At 39.5% G+C, this 20,456-nt stretch overlaps 1 protein-coding gene across 1 annotated transcript in view; it reads right to left on the bottom strand.

Annotated features, from left to right (window-relative positions):
* The window catches only part of LOC139478299 (nicotinate phosphoribosyltransferase-like), a 53,039-nt gene extending 40,297 nt beyond the window's left edge, over positions 1-12,742 (bottom strand). Inside the window, exons 1-4 of the mRNA XM_071260717.1 lie at positions 12,639-12,742; positions 6,144-6,314; positions 1,098-1,308; positions 615-745 (exon numbers count right to left, since the gene is read on the bottom strand). Of these exons, the coding sequence (XP_071116818.1) occupies positions 615-745; positions 1,098-1,308; positions 6,144-6,314; positions 12,639-12,738 (613 nt within the window). The 5' untranslated portion in view covers positions 12,739-12,742. The remainder of the gene's footprint in view (positions 1-614; positions 746-1,097; positions 1,309-6,143; positions 6,315-12,638) is intronic.
* Between the last annotated feature and the right edge of the window lie 7,714 nt (positions 12,743-20,456).

The raw sequence follows: 20,456 nt of genomic DNA, 5'->3' as shown, positions 1-20,456 counted from the left end.
TACTCGTCCCATTAAACCCTGTCAATATATGCATGGCCATCACATTACTCGTCTCATTAAACCTACAACATATGCATGGCCATCACATTACTCGTCCCATCAAACCCTGTCAACATATGCATGGCCATCACATTACTAGTCCCATCAAACCCTGTCAACATATGCATGGCCATCACATTACTAGTCCCATCAAACCCTGTCAACATATGCAAGGCCATCACATTACTCGTCCCATTAAACCCTGTCAATATATGCATGGCCATCACATTACTCGTCCCATTAAACCTTCAACATAAGCATGGCCATCACATTACTCGTCCCATTAAACCCTGTCAACATATGCATGGCCATCACATTACTCGTCCCATTAAACCCTGTCAACATATGCATGGCCATCACATTACTCGTCCTATCAAACCCTGTCAACATATGCATGGCCATCACATTACTCGTCCCATCAAACCCTGTCAACATATGCATGGCCATCACATTACTCGTCCCATTAAACCCTGTCAACATATGCATGGCCATCACATTACTCGTCCCATTAAACCCTGCTGACTTCATCTTTCTAATGTAATGTGTGATGTTTCCAATGTTGAAGCTGTACCTACCCCCCAGATAGCAGTACCGTGAGGCAGACAGGCCACCATCTGGTCCCTGGGCTCGTCTCAGACCAAACTCTAGTAACTGTGTCTTCTTACCTGCTGCCAGTCGGAACCTCATGGCATTGGTAGCCACCAAGCTGCATCAGACAAGGAAAAGGTACTTTACAGCTGTTGATCATGTTTACTGGTAACTTATAAACATCAGTTGACTTGACGCTAAACAATTTGAAACTACGTTGCAGCAGTTGTCGTGTCTGCACAGTTTAAATGACTTGATTACAGGCCACAAGAAAACATGTGTTAAACAACATTTATTCACTCACTCCACCATAACTATGGAGCTAATAGAGGAGGTAGAAATCAATTGCATTTATGTTGTTACGACAGTCTTGTTACGCTAATTTGATGCGTAAAGGCCCCCAGTATTTCCACTACAAACTTTGCCACCGATTGTTTTATGAACTGTATGTGTAATAAAGTCAAGTATACCTGGCATAATTTACAAGGTTGAGCAATGCTGTTTCCATCAGTTGTACCACAGGCAGAGGTCCTTGCACAACAAGAAGAGGGACTTTGGGAAACACCACTGTCCCTTCATCCATAGCATACATGACCACATTGTCTGTGTTCAGGTTCTTCAGGTATGTGTAGAAGTCGGGCTCAATGTCCTGTGGCAGCACACTCTTCAAGTAGGAGATGTCTGAAACATGGACGACAGAGAACAAACTGGACACAGTGTCAAACCATGGCACAGACATAGGTTCTGGATGTCAGGACGTTGAGTTATTGAAAACTATCAGTTACTAGTCAATGGCTGTACAGGAAACTTTCTGGCTTTGTTCATCACCACCTGTTAAGGCTCCGTTTCTTGTCGTTTGACCTGTGATCACAGTACACATGGGAATAGCCGTCTCTTAATACTTATGCATGACCCCGAGGTCAAAATTTAAAACGGGGCTATGCACGCAAGCTGTCAAAATGGCATCCAAGCATTGCCATTTCCTCGAATGCGTTTCCAAAGTGAGCTTTCATAGTCGTTCTGGCCAATTTATCTTTGAGGAAATGATGGCTGGTAGACGTATGACGAGATAAAGGACAGTTGTTCACCATAAGTTATAATTTTCATTCATGTTTTTACAAAACTGAAGAGCGAAAATCGCCTGTCAACTATTGATTTTATAGGAGCTTACATGACATTTCAGTACGAAATACTCATGATTTTTCTTAATACAATATTGATTTCTTTTCTTGTCATATAAGACTACATATTATACATATCATATTTAATTCATCTCAAAATATATATCCTGGAACTACAAAAAAATATTTATTTTTATTATTTATTAAGTTATGTTAGTCACATTATGATGACTAATCAAAGTGCCAATCAAACAATTACATTAATTATGGTCAGAATTTACTTATTCTAGGTTAAATAATGGATATAAATGGACTAGACGTATATAAAGCTATAATGAATGTCACTCTTATAGTTGTTTTAATATATGCCTTATTGGTTTCATTTTTACGTCTTCATAATTTGAAAAATACTTTGGGCCTTAAATGAATTGTATGTTTTATATTTCAGTCCTAGATTTGTGTTGTAAATATTTCAATAAGACTACAAGTGCAGCCCAGTGAAAACACTGATACCAGGGACACAACACCACGGAAGTCACCCTGCAGGGTGTCAGAATTTACAACTATCCACTATAATAATATGTGTATAAATTTATGTTTGATCATAAATCAAGTTTGTATTTTCAAATTGTTTTTTAGTTTAATTATAACATTTATGTTAACTCAGAAGTGTATGTGACTCTTTGTAGTTTCTTATCAGGTGTGCAGAGAACCTGGTTCCAGGAGGTGAGATGCAGGCTGAGGGGGATGATCATACCCCACAGAATGATGGAGGGGCGTGAGGCACACTTTGAAATGAAGGCAATGCAGATCCACATTGAACAACTTGAGAGAGAGAGAGAACCAACTACTCTATAATCATCTGGTTCTTGAGAATTTTGGAGAATCCAGATTTAGGACTGACCCATGTTTCATGCAATATTATACTCATTTTACTGATTGTGAGACTTTCCAGTTATTTCTATTATTTTGTTCCACCCAGTGCCACCAACATGTGTAGCATGTATTATGCTTGTTCTGACACTGTTTCTTTGGCTGGAACACCCAGGACCAGGCTGCTGACTGCACTCAAATTCAAATTCAAATCCCATCTGCCTTTGTCCTCAACTCAATGTTTTATTTTCATAATAAATCTAAATGCACACTCAAAAGCCTGATTGGTATAGCCCCTCATGAGGCTGTGACACTTGTATCATGTTTGTCTACGGGTGGTATGTTTGGGCCACAAATATTTTATTACACAATGTACATTCATGGAATTTATACTGTGATCCACAACACTGGCTCTGTCTGATGGTACATGAACAGTTTGTTGCAGAAACCCTTCCTTCAGAAAAAATCTGAAAATACATTGAAAGTGAAGAAATACATACAAATGTCAATTGTATGAATGCAATTTAATTAGTGTTCTACCATTAAACACTTAAAAACATTGTGCCCAGGCACCTCGATTTCATTGATAAACAAGTGCAAAAGTGAGCATGGCTCACTAATACCCCCGACCCGTTTAGTGTGTCAGTAGTTACAAATTAAATGGCTAGGATAGGGTTAGGCAGGGTTCCCCCTAGGCTCCAACATCTGAGAGTCACCTTGACTCAGCCTATGAATTTCTGGGAGTCAAAAATACTTTTTGAGAGTCAAATGTTTTATTGAATGATTAATGAAATTTAAAGTGTTCACTGTTAATGTTACACTTAATGTTGAGTATCTTTTAAATATCATATGTCTTCAGTTTAGGATAACAAGTGCTAATTAATGTTCTCAGCTGATTGTACTACAGAGAAATAAAGGATATATGAATGAAAAACAAAGTTTGTTGGTTTTATCTTTTCACAATCTTTAATTACTTCACAGCTCATGAAACAATTTACAGTGACACTAATACAGGATGAATAAATAACATCAGTCTCAACTGTGAGACATAATTTTTAATCATGGATGGATATTAAAATACATTTCATGTCAGATTATAATTTAATACCACTAACTCATTTACATCTTTTAACAGTGAAGTTGAACCGAAGAATTGTGAACACTCGTAATATTTCCTGGTTGAATACAGTTTATTAGCAACAACAAACATGCCCAAAGCTTTACATTTCGTATATACCATATTTATTTGTGTATAATACACACTCGTATATAATATGCACCCCTAATTATGGGCAATTAAATCCTGAAAAAATATCTTTCGTGTATAATACGCACAGACTTTTCTTCAGTCTCATTTCAGGCTGTCATGATCCGCCATCGGAAATAGCATGACAAATAAAAAGAATTACGAGTCTACACATCCAGATAAACATCTGTCATGGTTAACTTTTAGTGAGAAAATATGCAAAAACATCAAAAACTTTGTCCATTTGCGGAGTTTTCCTTTGTTTACATCACATGCTGTCATTGAAGCCACAAGGAGTGTGAGAGTTACGTTCACTTTGATGAATACATATATTTTGTCGTGTACCTCACAGTTGCACAGTTTTAGTAGCATATCTATATAATCATGCAAAACAATATGTAAAGATCCCGGCTGTCTGATTTTAGCGTTTGTTTTAAAACAAGAGGAAAGTCTGGTCATGTGACAGGCTATGCAAAATAGCCCATGGCAGTGGTGTTATGCGAAGTTATGTTACTTCTAAAAACGACGTAAATTTTAAGACGTTTGCATATATTGTCTTCGGAAAATGTTTATAAATTAAATTCAGGTGAGTAGTTGTAATATTTTCATTCCAAAGCTGGTAAACAACAACATAGATATTTTGAAATTGCGTCAGTCATGACGCAGTCATTAATTTCTGGACGTATTTTCCCTTAATTGAGAGTCATATACGCAAGAATCCTGCATCAGGGGAAACTCATAAAAAAATGGAAAATTAATAAAAACAATTTTTTTTCTTTTGACTGCACCCCTCCATATGACACAGATTATATGTACTAAGTTTGAGATGAATCCCCTGAATAGTTTAAGAGAAATCGCGTGGACAAAGTTTTCAGATGGACGGACGGACTGACGGAACCTTGGTATAACTATATACCCCCAACATTTTGTCGGTGGTATAATAATACTTTTTATATGCTTCACATTAACAGATACACCCAGAATTATTGTTGCAGTTTAATGAAACTTTCATACCCATTGATTCCAATGCATACGAAATATTTCCTTCATAGTCCTTACCTCTAAGTTATGTGGGGTTTCATTCTTCCCAATAGATCGAGTCCACACAGGAATACATCGCATGATTTTGAAAATATAATTATTACCATATACACATAGTTAACTATCAAATAAAACTGAATTTGTGATTCATGAAAGGTTTGTGCATGGTTATGGTTTATACAAAAAACAAAAAACATCATGACCATTGCAATATACATGATATGGTACATAAACTAACCTTAATAATCTTATCAAATTATAGACTACGGTCATATCCCCCACAACACCAAAAGTAAAGGCAATAAAATATAGGGCTTACACACGCTTGAAAAGATGAATGTCAGTCATTATGTCTGTCTTAGCCAATTCATGTTACGCCCATCGAAATCAGTTTGGATGATGCCTATGAAAACATCAGTAAATGACATGTCAAGGTGACCTGTCAAACTGGTCATTGTTATGGAGTGTAAAATCACAATATACCTACTTTTAAGATTGTTGATGAACCCATCGCCGTTATACTGGAATCCCTTGTTCAACTGGGAACTCCCCGTGCTCTTTGAGTGGCTTTGAACAAAATCCTCAACGAAAGCAAACGAGACATGCTTTGCCACCATGCGGGTAAGACCTCATTTTGGAGTTTGACCTCAGGGTCATGCATAAATATTAAGATAGGTCTATCATCACTCCCATTTTAAAAAGTGACAGTGCTAGAAAATATGGGAACCTGGTGTCCCTGAGGTTGGACACTTTATATTTACTACTTTAATGTAGGGGCCTCCTAAAACTGCAGTTTTGTCAAGAAGGTCATAAAAATGGCCTCCTAACTTTCATGCTTAATTTCAAACACTGCTGTCATAATCATACAGGTACTGAAGGGCCAATAGCATGACTAATATCATGATGGCACTGTTAAAATAGGTCTCTCATGCCTTAAGGTCATACTTAGAAATCAGTCTATGCTGAAGGAAAGTACACTGTGATGATTATGAGGAGCAGGTGAGATATGTACTCTGCACAAGTAAACAAAAAATGATCTTGCTTAATGAACTTATAAAGTATACTTCTGGTTGGCAGCCTTAAGTTCCATATGACACACCTAAACATCTTTAATCATGTTTATCAGTGCTCAGTGGCACATGGCTATATTTCTATCCCTGTCATCATGGTCATAGAACTGCCTAAATAAACAACTTCTTTGACACTTCAACATGGGAAGTTGATATGCTACTTACCACTGTCAGAAAAATGGAAGTTCTGAATAAACTTTATACATTCTTCCAACCCAGCAAACACTGTGAACTCTCCCTTGAAGGGATTCTTCCTGAAGTATAGGTCAAACGTAGATTTATCGTTCATCTTTCCACTCTTCCAGTAGGCATAGGCCATGGTGATCTGGTACAGGTCTGCAAGTAGTCACAGTCATTCAGCTCAACTACAGTAGACTGTACAGAGGGATGGACATGAGGACTGATCATGCTAGACTTCAAAAGCTGTCACTGAGTGGACTGCACTAGCCAATGGAAATGTCATATTAGCTGAAGAAAAATACACATTAAAATACACTTGCCAAGGAATTTAAAGAATCATGCATGATAATCCCATGAACAAACACTTTGTCATCATTACCCACGATGACGCTGAAATTGCACGTGCATCCCCGTCATTGCATGCATAAAGTCCCACATACAAAGAACTTGTCGGACCGAGTCAATTCAAACACACATTAAATCATGTAAGTGTTTTGACTGTGAAAAGCAACTTTGTTGATGGTCAGTCCAGGTAAACATCATGCCACGCCTATCTGAAAATGAGCAGTTGCTTGCTAGTGCCTTGGAAAATATTCAGAAACAAAACAACGATAACGGAGCCGTATTATTTCATGGTAAGTTGACAAATACAAATTTATTTAAAAATGTAATTAATAATGATGAAAATAATAGCAGTTGGCTTCCAATATACGTCTAACATGCCCATCAACGATAAATTGTGCTATGTAACTACGGCCGCACCAGCAGAGAACATGTGTGTTAAACACGACCGATAACCATACTCCTGTCTTTTATAAATTCATCCAACATTGTTACAATTATTAGAAACATAATTATGTGAAAAATTATATCGAAAAGTGGAAAATCAATACAAACCTTGGACCCTCCCTGATAGAATAAAAAATGTATGGAAGCCCATGAGTGACATGATGTATAATCATTTGTGAAATGCGTACGTAATTTCAAATTCATTAAATTCATTACGTTTTACAACCAATCTTGACAATATTGATATCGGAACAAGTTACCTATTTCTAAAACACCCGAAATTGACATTTCTCGTCTTGAGAGCATTTGTTTTACTGTTTAAAGTCACAAAATTAACTCTTTTAACCGGCTTGTAACTTTTTTTTTTGTCTGGGAAATTGGTGAAAAACGGAACCAGAAAAATTCAGCAAATGCAGATGTAATTACTTGAAATATATAGGAATTTAAATTTGTAGCAGGAGTAGACCAAATACTGTCCCCATAGATTGTTTGGAGTACAGTGAGGCACTTGTGTGTTTATTTGCTGAAGGCCCGGGTTTGATTCCCCACATGGGTGCAATGCGTGAAGCCCATTTCTGGTGTCCCTCGGGGCAATCTCATTAAAATCAAATCTTTGTACTCGCAACCGCCAAACAAAGATCTGAGGACATCCCATTAGGGGTCACGTCAGAACGACCTTTCATCCGACCAATCAGAGCGTCGCTTACCAGATCATGAAAGTGACAATCGGAACATGTTTTCTAATCATGCAACCACGAAATATTTGACACGGGGTATTCTGAACGACAGTTACAGGTTTTATGATTATATCCATCAATCTAGGCCATCTATAAGCCATAAGAGTGTTCTTCTTATCAGTTTTAATTTTTTTAATCGAGAAAACATCAAAATATGTTTCGAAGCGTAGTCACCAGTTTGAAACTAGTGTCGTAAAGCTCGAGAAAGCTGCCTTCTGATAAGTTAATGTCGATTTCTTGTCAGTCATTTCATTGGTCGGTCAAAATTCGAGAAAGGTCGTTCTGACGTGACCCGTAATGGGATGTCCCAAGATCTTTGTTTAGCGGTAGCGAGAACTAAGATTTGATATTAATGAGATTGCCCTCGGGGGCACGGGTGGCCCAGTGGTCTACGGCACCGCGATTCGTTATGCAGAGTTGCGTCCTTTGGGCACCCCAGAAACCTATGATTGTGGGTTCGAATCCCGGTTCGCCCCGATTACGTTTCTAGGTTTGTCAGCACCATACCCGTGCTAGTGGGTTTCACTGAAGAGTTAAACGTGTAAGACCTGCATCACTTCGGGTTTTCCTTCCACATTAAGCTGACACACCGTGATATAACTGGAATAAGGTCAAAAGCGGCGTCAAACCCAACTCACTCACTCAGGTGTCCCCCGCCTTGATATAACTGAAATATTGCTAAAAGCAGCGTAAAACTCACTCACTCACTCACTCACTTGAGCCTTTGCCATATTGCTATGCTATGCAACAGTCTATGATTATCTTGTACTTATACTCAAATTGAATAGATTCGCTCACTAAAATAAATGAATCTATAGTCAGTAGAACATGTGTTCACTCAGCGTATCAGCGGCAGTAATAGATAACCGGCTGAGATGAGTTTCACCAGGGCCCCTTTCACCAGAATAGACTATAGTCGGCCAACTACCCATGCGTAAACAAGTTCCAGTTCTTTATGCTGTTAACATATTTATTTCCATAAAGTGGAGGGATTGGCAAACAAGCAAATTTTGCTTATCTGAATGCCTCTCCCAAACATGATACACATACAAATTACAATGTATTAAGATATGAGAAAAAGCATACATGATATTATTGACATTAAAGATGATTATTGTTCTGTAAGTGTTTTATTACTGGATTATCTTTCGAAACTACAGCTACGTTATATTATTTACAACATCACAGTATCATATATACTTGCCGTAAAAGGCGACTATGCTTGTCGTTAAAGGCGACTACGAACATGATCGGGTTGTCAGACTCGCTGACTTGGTTGATGCATGTCATTGATCCCAATTGCGTGGATCGCTGCTCATGATGTCAATCACTGGATTGTCTGTTCCAGACTCGATTATTAACTGGCCGCCGTCATATAGCTGAAATATTGCTGAGTGCGGCATTATACAACAACAAAAATTTAACTTCTGAAATATGCAACCAATATACTTACTTAAACGAATGAGTGATCAACTATCAGTAGTTGTGTATAAGCATCGGAGTTTATAAAAGTTGGGATTTATACGACAATAGTTTGGTAATAATTTTCTTTCAGATCTAAAACAAGTATACTGGAACATATGATAATCATTTCTCCTTGTACGCGAGTCACAATTCGGGCAGTGTCTCAATCAAAGGTACATTCTGCCACGACCCGTTTCTACGGACAAAATAGTATTACTTGTACGAAATTGTAAAACTTGTATTGAAGGACACTTGACTTATCAAAATCACCCATTGTCTTTGGAATTATATAAACGTCAAAACTTTCATCCACATAACATAAAATAGCAAATATTTCAGTCGATCGAACAGATTAGATCTAAACTTGGAGGCTTGCTCATTGTTACCTCAGACTGTCACTGGCTACAATTATTAATGGCTATGTATGACTGTCCTTGTTGTCGTAGCCAAACCCCCCCCCCCCCCCCCCACCCCACCCACACACACACACACACACACACACACACACACCCCCACGCACACACAGATTTAGGTGATTTCTTCCACAATTAGTACATTAAGTTCTTAAATGATATATGAAGTGTGATAATCTTACATTTGAATATAATATGTACATGATGTATGACTTCATTCCAATATTTGAAAATCTATGGCAACATTTAACTTCTCGGCCACTCTTCATATATGTCCTCTATTTGACCTTGAACTATTATAATGAATTAAATTGTCCCTGTGATATTTTTTATAAAGTAAATAAAAGTTGTATATCCAGATTGTTCTTTAATTTAGTTATATTAGAAAGAAAACTATAATAAAATTGAATCTCTTCCTTCCTACAAATATCCAAGAATACGAAAATACGAATTATATAGGCCTATATCTTGTGACCTTGAGAAAGGTCATTCCCATGAGTTGATTTTGGTAGACTTTTTTTTCCTGAAAGCTGACATGCTACCAAATAACATAAAGTATGAATTAATTCTGTTGCAATTTTCTTGAGGTTGGCCATTTATTTCGACCAAAATGACCAGACTAACTTGACAATTGTTTGGTACTGTGACAAAGTTATCCGTTCTCACTTACTCCCGTTCCTGAAGACCCATGGACTTTAAATCACCTTACAGTAGGATTAACATTGCACAGTTGGTGGTGGACACTGAACAGTCCTGGTCTAGTTACTGCATGTTGGGCAGGTGGTGGACACAGAACAGTCCTGGTCTAGTTACTGCATATTGGGCAGGTGGTGGACACTGAATAGTCCTGGTCTTGTTACTGCATGTTGGGCAGGTGGTGGACACTGAACAGTCCTGGTCTAGTTACTGCATGTTGAGCAGGTGGTGGACACTGAACAGTCCTGGTCTAGTTACTGCATGTTGGGCAGGTGGTGGACACTTAACAGTCCTGGTATAGTTACTGCATGTTATGTAGGTGGTGGACACTGAACAGTCCTCATCTTGTTACTGCATGTTGGGGAGGTGGTGGACACTGAACAGTCCTGGTCTAGTTACTGCATGTTGGGCAGGTGGTGGACACTGAACAGTCCTGGTCTTGTTACTGTATGTTGGGCAGGTGGTGGACACTGAACAGTCCTGGTCTTGTTACTGCATGTTGGGCAGGTGGTGGACACTGAACTCTCCTGGCCTAGTTACTGCATGTTGGGCAGGTGGTGGACACTGAACAGTCCTGGCCTAGTTACTGTATGTTGGGCAGGTGGTGGACACTGAACAGTCCTGGTCTTGTTACTGCATGTTGGGCCGGTGGTGGACACTGAACAGTCCTGGCCTAGTTACTGTATGTTGGGCAGGTGGTGGACACTGAACAGTCCTGGTCTTGTTACTGCATGTTGGGCAGGTGGTGGACACTGAACAGTCCTGGCCTAGTTACTGCATGTTGGGCAGGTGGTGGACACTGAACAGTCCTGGTCTTGTTACTGCATGTTCAGCCGGTGGTGGACACTGAACAGTCCTGGTCTAGTTACTGCATGTTGGGCCGGTGGTGGACACTGAACAGTCCTGGTCTAGTTACTGCATGTTGGGCAGGTGGTGGACACTGAACAGTCCTTGTCTAGTTACTGCATGTTGGGCAGGTGGTGGACACTGAACAGTCCTGGTCTAGTTACTGCATGTTATGTAGGTGGTGGACACTGAACAGTCCTGGTCTAGTTACTGCATGTTGGGCCGGTGGTGGACACTGAACCGTCCTGGTCTAGTTACTGCATGTTGGGCCGGTGGTGGACACTGAACCGTCCTGGTATTGTTACTGCATGTTGGGCCGGTGGTGGACACTGAACCGTCCTGGTCTTGTTACTGCATGTTGGGCCGTAACGAAAACAATACATTTCAATGTAGAGCCCAAAATCATGTGTCTGACACTGACATCGAATACTGACTCGTCACATGAACAGTATTGACACAATCATGTGATGAATATTGACTTTCTGCTAGAAAACAAGATGACGTCTGGTACTAACATTTCACAGTTCACAGCTTGGTTACTTTTATGAAACAGAGGATGCTTTACATGCTTTATAGACTTTAAAGTGTTTTTCGGTGTGACAAAATGAATGATTACTCAATATGCCAATATGCAAAAACAAGAGCCCTCAGCCCCGACCCCTTCAGCGGTCTCCCTGGATCTTGGCCTGCAGCCTCAGTCCAGTCAGACAACCACAGGGGTTCTTGTTTCTGCATACTGACCTCGTCAAGAGAAATTATTTGTATATTATTGCAACATATAAATTTGGTAACAACTAGACAGACCATCTCAGGGTTTTCTTGATATATTTCGAACTTTCAAATTTACAACATGGTGTTCCTGCTTCCAATATATAAAAAAAAAAATACAAATTAACAATTCATGCAAAAAAACAGACATTTTACAGAAAACATGTACTTTTCGTGTTAACAGAACTGTTGAGAAATAACATATCACAGCTATTTCTTATAGATCTAGTGAAATATTGAATCAAATGACAAATTAAAAACATAAAGCTTATAATTTTCAGATAAGTATATTTCTAGATCCCTATAGTATCTTATGAGAAGCAAACCCAAATGAGTCGCAATCATGTGCACACTATATTGGGTCGTTGGCTATAATGTGGAATTCTTGTAGCTAACCAGTGTTGTACAATTTACTTTTATAGTGCAAATAAAGGAAAGTGAAAGTAAAACTAAAAAGAGGACAATTTCCAGTTAACCATTATTTTATTCACTTCTTCCTAGTCTTTGTTGTCAATTTTCGGATATTGTCCTGCATGATTTATTAGGCACTCCATGACCATGTTTAGTAACTGCAATTGACGCGTCAGTAGCTGTTGTGATACTAGTGACAGTCTCATTGGCAACAGGCGATCCAAACTCCATTTACACCTCACGCAGAAAGTACGAGCACCGGGACGAAAAATACAGAAACCATCAACAATTTGATTCCACGTGACACCGCCCCAAAATATAAGCTTTATTTCCCTGTGTTGTAAAAATATATTTACCCGTAAGCAGGGCCTGTATAATTCCATTTCTTTCGCCGTTGCCACGGTAATCTGTGCCGTAATTCACCTGAACACTGTTTACAGCAGACATTCTGCCCATATGATTAAAGGTTGACACTGAAACTAGGATCGGATCTATTCGCGGAAATTGGCACAGTGACGGCGCCAGCCAATGAAAAAAGGTGCAGGGATATTTGCTGTTTTCGCTTGAGGACTAGCTGTTTCACAGTCCATGAACAACAGTATCAAGATTTTCCACAGGTTCAGGTTCTGAATCTCCCATCTGACTGGGACTCCTTTTCAATTGATAAGTAGTTACTTGTTTCTATCAAAATTATGTACGTTTGTATTTGCAGAGACACATGGATAGTTTGCTTGCAAACGAGCAGGTTTGATTATCTACGTACATGTTACACTGACAATCTAGGGCTCCAGGATGACGTTGTAACGGCGGGGTGTGGTTTGGTGCAGTTTGGGATGACAAGTTCATATTCAAATGATGGTTTCAAACAATCCGCGATGAATTATTCAAATTTAGATATCTTCAGACGTGTGTGGGTGGTTGGGATGAGTTAGACAATGATATACTGGGGACACTAACGACTTCGTCTGTATTTCAATTCTGCAAAAAGGTAAAAAGAAATCAGTGAATGTCACTAGGGACATAATGTGATTTCAAAACGAGAGTTCGAACCCCATGCTCTTTATCCGTTCACGAAATGGTATATGCTCGTTCTATTATCTATGTGTCTGCGTGCGTGCGTATACCCGTTTTATGGGTTTTCGGACGCTTATGCGCGATAAACATTGCCGTCCGAAAACGTATGATGTCCGAAAACATATGATCCGATGATATATATATATATCCTACAGATACACATATAACACACTCATCGATACTCACAATCCGGTTGATATATCGGAGTCGTACCTATCTGCAAGCCAGTTGATTCGTTGTCAGCCTTGGTATTTTCCATCAGTCTTGCTAAAGAAACCGGAATGTTACCTGAAAAAATGTTCTTTATCTCTTTTAGTAGGTTTTTCGTACTGTAAACAAAATATTTCGAAGACATTTGAATTTCATCGCACCTCCTTAAACTTTCACGTATTCACCTTGACTCAAGTACAAACACAATAGGCGTGACGTCATTTATTTCATGACGTCATAATCAGTATTCGCCTGTGTACATGTCCGTTCTCATGCGTGTAGGAAGTTAACTTGACAAAACGTAACGTATTTCTGTACGTGTTTAGTGCCCTTTAGGTCACCGTCAAAGCATATCCTATACAGCCCGCATAATTACAAATACAGTTTCACAAACGTCACTCGCCATCACACATTGATATTAAAATGTTCAGTACTACCTGGATTGTCTTACCGAGAAAACAATATGTGAAATGTTGGACTTCCTCATTGACAACATATGTGTAAAATGTGCGTGTAAGACATTTAGGCAAGAAGTAGGCATCCCCATGTGTCCCAATGGTGCTCTCCTTCTTGCTGATCTGTTACTTTATGCTGTAGCGTAGCAAAACGGACTAAGGTGGTGGTGTAATGACGATCCCTTGACCTTTCGGCCTCATACTGTGAACATGTCTTCCAATCTGAGAAATGGAGGCATTCTTTGGATTACCCACTGAGGACGCCCTAATGTGGTAAGAACGATTTGAGGCCTGGATATATACATTTGCCGTAGGGCAGATAATCCCGAACGTCTTTTCATTTCAAACCACCAGAAAATATATATAATATGTTTCTCCCTATGTGAAATTTACAACAATGTGTACATAGCTTTGCTACGCTACATCACCCCCCGGTTAAAACATGAGTACCATTCGAATAGGACTTAAAATGATGGCAAGGCAAAATGGTATAATATGAACACGAAACATTAACACAGATTCCTTCAGTGAATACAAATGTGTAAAAATAACTGTTAATACTGTAAAGAGGGAATTTAGAAAAGAGATTGGCTGCAGCCGCGCCAGTCTCCGTTAACAGCCGACTGGAATCTGACATGGCCAGTATTAAACTTCAGTAGCATGAATGTGAGGGAGGGACACTACGACAAGATTTGAGATAAGAGATAGTTCAGTGAAGAAACCTTCATCAAACAAGTTGCTAACACTCAGTATACATGGATACAAACTTGTAGTTAACCCTGCGAAATAAGTGCATACAGTAAAAGTTTAAGATAGCAATGTTCATACTGACGTAATGATAAATTCATTGAAGTTCTAACAACAATGCACAAAAACTATGACAAAAATAAAATATGACTATATCTGAAGAATAAGAAATTACATTAAATAAAATGTTGAGGTTAAGTGTTACTGGATATCCCTGTACCGTGTAATAAACAAACATTGTTATTATGGTTAAGGGGTGAATCCAGTCTCCAGTCCTCATTTCTTGACAAATTATATTGGCTTCATTACACTTGGCAACCATTAGTGAAATATGTTGCTGGTAATAACAGGATCAGGACGTCTCCTAATCCAAATTAAACTTGTGATGAATACTACTACATGAACACATCACTAATAAGGCCAAGAACTTGGGTCTAAAACAAACTAGACAATGAATATTGTAGATATCTAATATTAAACATCATGCAAACATTTTCTTCTTCTTTTTTAAAAAAAATAATGACAATAGAACAATATCCAAACGTGCATGAATCAAAATTTGCCATAGTATCCGTATCCTAATACACAGAGAATATAGTCACAGTAGGTCAGAATAGGCACAATGTATTTAGGGAAAGTGTCACAGAATGTCACTGCCTCCATGCATTTTTTTATCCTTAGGAATTTTGTTATGATTGTCATCAACATATTGCTGACAACTCTCTGACAGGTCTGAAAATGGAACCCAGGAATTGTCCCTAGATTCGTATCCTAACCAATTTACACGATGCAACTACTCATTGTTCTTGTATTTCTTTTTGAGAATGTTCTCAACTTCAAATCTTCAGTGTTAGGAGCGTTGTCAGATTTGTCACTTTTGTCATTTGGAGGATTGTCACTGGGCACAGATATCTCAGTAGAGTTATCACTATACATCGAGTCCTCTACTTCATCTGCGTCCAGTAATGCTGGTTCCATACTTTCTTCATCAGGAACAGGTGTATTGTCATCAGTCTGGTCCCGACGGGAGATATCTGTGTTTCATCTGTTAATGTGTACCCTGTTGTGTACTAGCTTACCATCACGCTTCCGACGAAGTCTGACATGGATTTCTGACAATTTGTTCTACTATAGCGTGTTTTATCTAATTTCTGGTGGTTTGAAATAATATCGCGTTTGGGATTAACTGCCTTGGGGGCAGAGGTGAAGGTTGTAGAGAATGAAAAGGCGGTAAGGTGTTTCATTCATGCATAAAGATTCAGTGATAAAAACCTCTACACAAGACTGTATGACAAAAGGGATGCCTTCAACTTTCCCTTTGTGTTGAGCAATATCCCAGCAGCTCCAGCTTTTGGTGTCTACATTTCAAGGTCCCAGTAAAGCTTCCAAAACGTGTTCTGGTAGATATGTGGAGGGCATTTCCAAAGTTGACGCATTACTGCCCAAAATGATGTCCGATGCAAGTCCCTATTTTATATAGGCTACCATATGTTCCCGTGTTTGCTTGCTTTTGCATGTGTTTGTGACGGGTACCACCGATGGGGCAGGATATGCTCACCTTTTCGCGAACACCTGGTATCATCGCTTTTTGATAATGATTCATACACATGCTCATGACATAGTCGGAATCGTACAATCGACTCTGCTTTGGTTAGAGATTTCTTGTAAATAAATTTATGGAAAGTGTTTTGTCGCTTTTATTTTTCTTCATATATGTATCTCTGTTTCTCATAAGCATACTACACTGAGTGTTTTTGTAAGAAAATTATTTAATCTAACAATATTACATTAACCGCTTCGTTTAATTGAACCGAAGCGTCACTGAGAGATTCTTCATTGAGTACATGCTGTAAAGTCCATAATTATGAAGTCATGAACAAACAACATTAAGGTTACAAAGCCAATATATATCTAATACTCGGGCTCATAATCACCTCCTTGTCTAAAAAAGGCAAGCGTGACACTGAGCAATGTTATCAGGTCTTGGCGCCGAAGCTGAAATGTGACAGCCCTTCTCTCCACCGCTGCTGCGTGCAATCTACCAGGCAGGATAGTAAAATGAACATGTCATGCTGTACGTAGATTCATACTACGGAAGCGTAGTGGGGCCACGGTGAATTTTTTGTGTGTCTAAGTATCTCCTAAGTAGCACTTAGTATCTCCTACGCTAGGACTTACTATCTCCTACGGAGGACTTACTATCTCCCACGTAGGACTTAGTATCTCCTACGTAGGACTTAGTATGGCCTAGAGTGAGTGAGTGAGTTGGGTTTAACGCCGCTTTTAACAGTATTCCAGTTATATCACGGCATGTCAGCTTAATACGACTGGGCCACCCGTGCCCCCAGTATGACCTAGAATTACTATCTCCTACGTAGGACTTAGTATCTCCTACGGGGGGACACTATGGAGTAGAATAACTATCTCCTGCATAGAACTTACTATCTCATACGTAGGAGATAGTAAGCCCTACGTAGGAGATAGTAAGTCCTACTTAGGAGATACTAAGTCTTAGGTAGGAGATACTTAGTCCTACGTAGGAGATACTAAGTCCTAGGTAGGAGATACTTAGTCCTAGGTAGGAGATACTAAGTCCTACGTAGGAGATACTAAGTTCTACGTAGGAGATACTAAGTAGTACGTAGGAGATACTAAGTCCTACGTAGAAGATACTAAGTACTATGTAGGAGATAATTATCCAAAAAAAATTCACTATGGCCCTACTACGCTTCCGTATCATATAGTTTGGTTTAAAAATGGTTTAATTTGCCATACTGAATTCAGAAAATGCGTGATTTCATAGAAAAAAAACATGAGCATGCCAAAATGTCAATTTACAAATTAATAGCGTGTGTGTCCACCTCTGGTTGCGATGCAAGCAACACATCTTCGTCTCATGGAATGGACCAGGCGTCGCACAAAGTCCTGTGGGATATCTGTCCATATTTGCTGGAGCATGTTTCGAAGTTCCCGGAGTGGCTGTGGAACATGTGGTTGACGTCGAAGGCGCCGATCCATCTCATCCCACATGCGCTCGATTGGTGAGAGATCAGGGGAGCGAGCCGGCCAGGGGATGACATTCGCGTTGTTTTGTGGAAGAGAATCCTGAACACGTCCAGCAATACGAGGCCGGGCGTTGTCATGCTAAGGGGAATGCCTGGGCCATGGCGACGCAAAAACGGTAGAACAACAGGGCCGATGATCTCGTCGCGGTAGCGCTGTCCATTGAGATTTCCCTCTACCACTATCAAACGGGTCCTCTGTCTTGCTGTAATCCCACCCCATACCATAACGCTGCCGCCACCGAACCGATCTTCTTCTATGACACAATGATTGACGTAACGTTCACCTCGACGTCGGTACACTCGAATCCGTCCATCACTGTGGCTGAGGTGAAAACGAGACTCGTCAGTGAAAAGAACTTGTCCCCACTGCATGGCCGTCCAGCAGAGACGCTGTCTGCACCACTCTAGACGTGCTTGACGGTGGTTTCCTGTCAAAATGGGACGTCTGGCGGGTCTTCTGGCGACAATCCCTGCACATCTGAGGCGACGACGTACGGTTTGTGAAGAAATTCGTCGAAGGCAAGGGATGCTTCTTGCTGTCACTGTTGCTGGATGGAATCGATTTCGTAGGTGTGTTGTTCGAATCCAGTTGTCTTGTCGATTATTAGTTACGCGTGGCTTGCCACTCTGAGGATGGTCTCTGACTGCATTCGTCTGTTGCCAACGTTGCCATAAACACTAAATGGTGTTTCTAGTGACGTTAAATTGTCTTGCAACATCACGTTGACTCGATCCTGCTTCAAGCATACCAATGGCTCGCAGACGCTCATTTTCGGACAGGCGTGGCATTTCGTAATGTTGAATAATTGCGTAATTTTGTTGTTTTTCTGAGTGGTTGTTGTCAGGACGATGCAAACAATGCATATGGAATCCAGTTAACGCACATGTTTTTATACCCATTCTTGGGTAGTGAAATGCATGGGGCTTGCATAAAAGTCAACTTTTGCATGGAATGCATGCTTTTCTGTAGCCGATGCGTTTTTGTGACTTGATTCCTTACATGTACTACAATATGGAAAACCAAACTTTACTTGTTTAAAAAATATACTAAATTATTGGTGTCACAGGAACTTTGGTTGTTGAGAATATTTTATGGTCTCTGATCATATCTCATTCTTTGGGTGAGGAGAGATCCAAAACACAATCAGGCTGCGGGAAACTGGGTAACAAGTTCACGTGTCTGTTTTATGAGACATCTGGTGGCTACACTTAGAGCTCATTAGAAATATCTCATAAGTTCGATATAAGTGCAACTGAAAGTTGTATGCATCTAAAAGGCACTTGTTTTATTATTGATACGGTTTAGGCGTATTTTGTTCCCTTAGCGTTGGGCGGAGTTTGGGTGGTTACCTGCTTGGATGTTCGTGTGGCGTCACATTGTATATGCAGCTATACTTCTTGGGAAGCCCAAGCCGCATGCATCCTAAATCTGGCTTCCTAAATACTGAAATACAAAGGAACAACGAAACCGTTCCAAACTAGGGTGTACCCTAAACCTCACCGAGCGCTCATGTCATTCTAATACAGGAAAAAACAAGAAAGAAGTGAGCGAAGCTCACATACCCCCGTTATCCCCGCTGGTCAACAACAAATAGTAAATAGTTTGTTAATTAATGAAATATTACATATTTCTAACTGATTTTAACTTCAATGTTTTAAAAACTAAGATTGAGTTCCGGTGAGGTCCCCACCCACCACCACCCCCCACCCCCCACCCCCACACCCCTCCACTCCACACACCCACACACCCACACACCCACACACCATCAAATCTCCCATGTTACCAGTGTTCACTACGAGGAAGTAGATCACCATGAACACCTTTGAATAAAAATTTGATTGAGGGGTTACACAAGAAGAATTATTAAAAGGACCAAAAATTGTTGATATAAAAACACATAAAAAATGGAACAATATCATATAGGAAAATCGATAAATTAATAATTTCCATCAAGGCCTTAACAAATATGGTAAAGAATTCATAAATTCAAACTAACACAAAGCACAGATACTTATGATGATGTACATGTGTGGAAACAATTTTAGAAAATATATTAGCTATACAAAACCAGTCATCAAAATTTCTAACTTCCATCATGTTTCCATGAAAACAGCAAAAGAGGAAACTGTCAGAATCTTATAAAAGATGTAAAAAAACAATCATAGTGGTTAATGTAGCAAGTTTGCTGAAGCTAGGATACATAATACTGTAAACATGGATCGTACAAAAATACTCTACCCAAAATTTATGTTTCACCATGATTCCATGGAAACGGCAAAAATAAAAAAAATCAGAATCTTCAAACTAGCAAAAGGCACTTGTACTCATTGTGGTAAATATGTGTAGCAAGCTTGATGAAACTAGGATGCATAGTTAAAAAGATGGGCCGTACAAAACACCCACCCTAAAAGTTTAAGTTTCCTAATGTGTCCATGGAAACGGCAATTATTAAAAAATTCAGAATCTTCAAACTAGCAAAAGGCACAAGTACTCATTGTGGTAAATATGTGTAGCAAGTTTGGTGAAGCTAGGCTGCATGGTTAAAAAGATATGGGCCGTACAAAAGCTCGGACGGAAGGACGGACGGAACGCTATATACCCCCGATTTACTTCGTAAACGGG

The sequence above is a fragment of the Haliotis cracherodii genome, unplaced genomic scaffold (assembly GCF_022045235.1).
Source record: "Haliotis cracherodii isolate W230 unplaced genomic scaffold, xgHalCrac1.p SCAF_1, whole genome shotgun sequence".
Classification (NCBI taxonomy): domain Eukaryota; kingdom Metazoa; phylum Mollusca; class Gastropoda; order Lepetellida; family Haliotidae; genus Haliotis; species Haliotis cracherodii.
The sequence above is the reverse complement of the archived record's forward strand: the minus strand, read 5'-3'. Positions and strand labels throughout refer to the sequence as shown.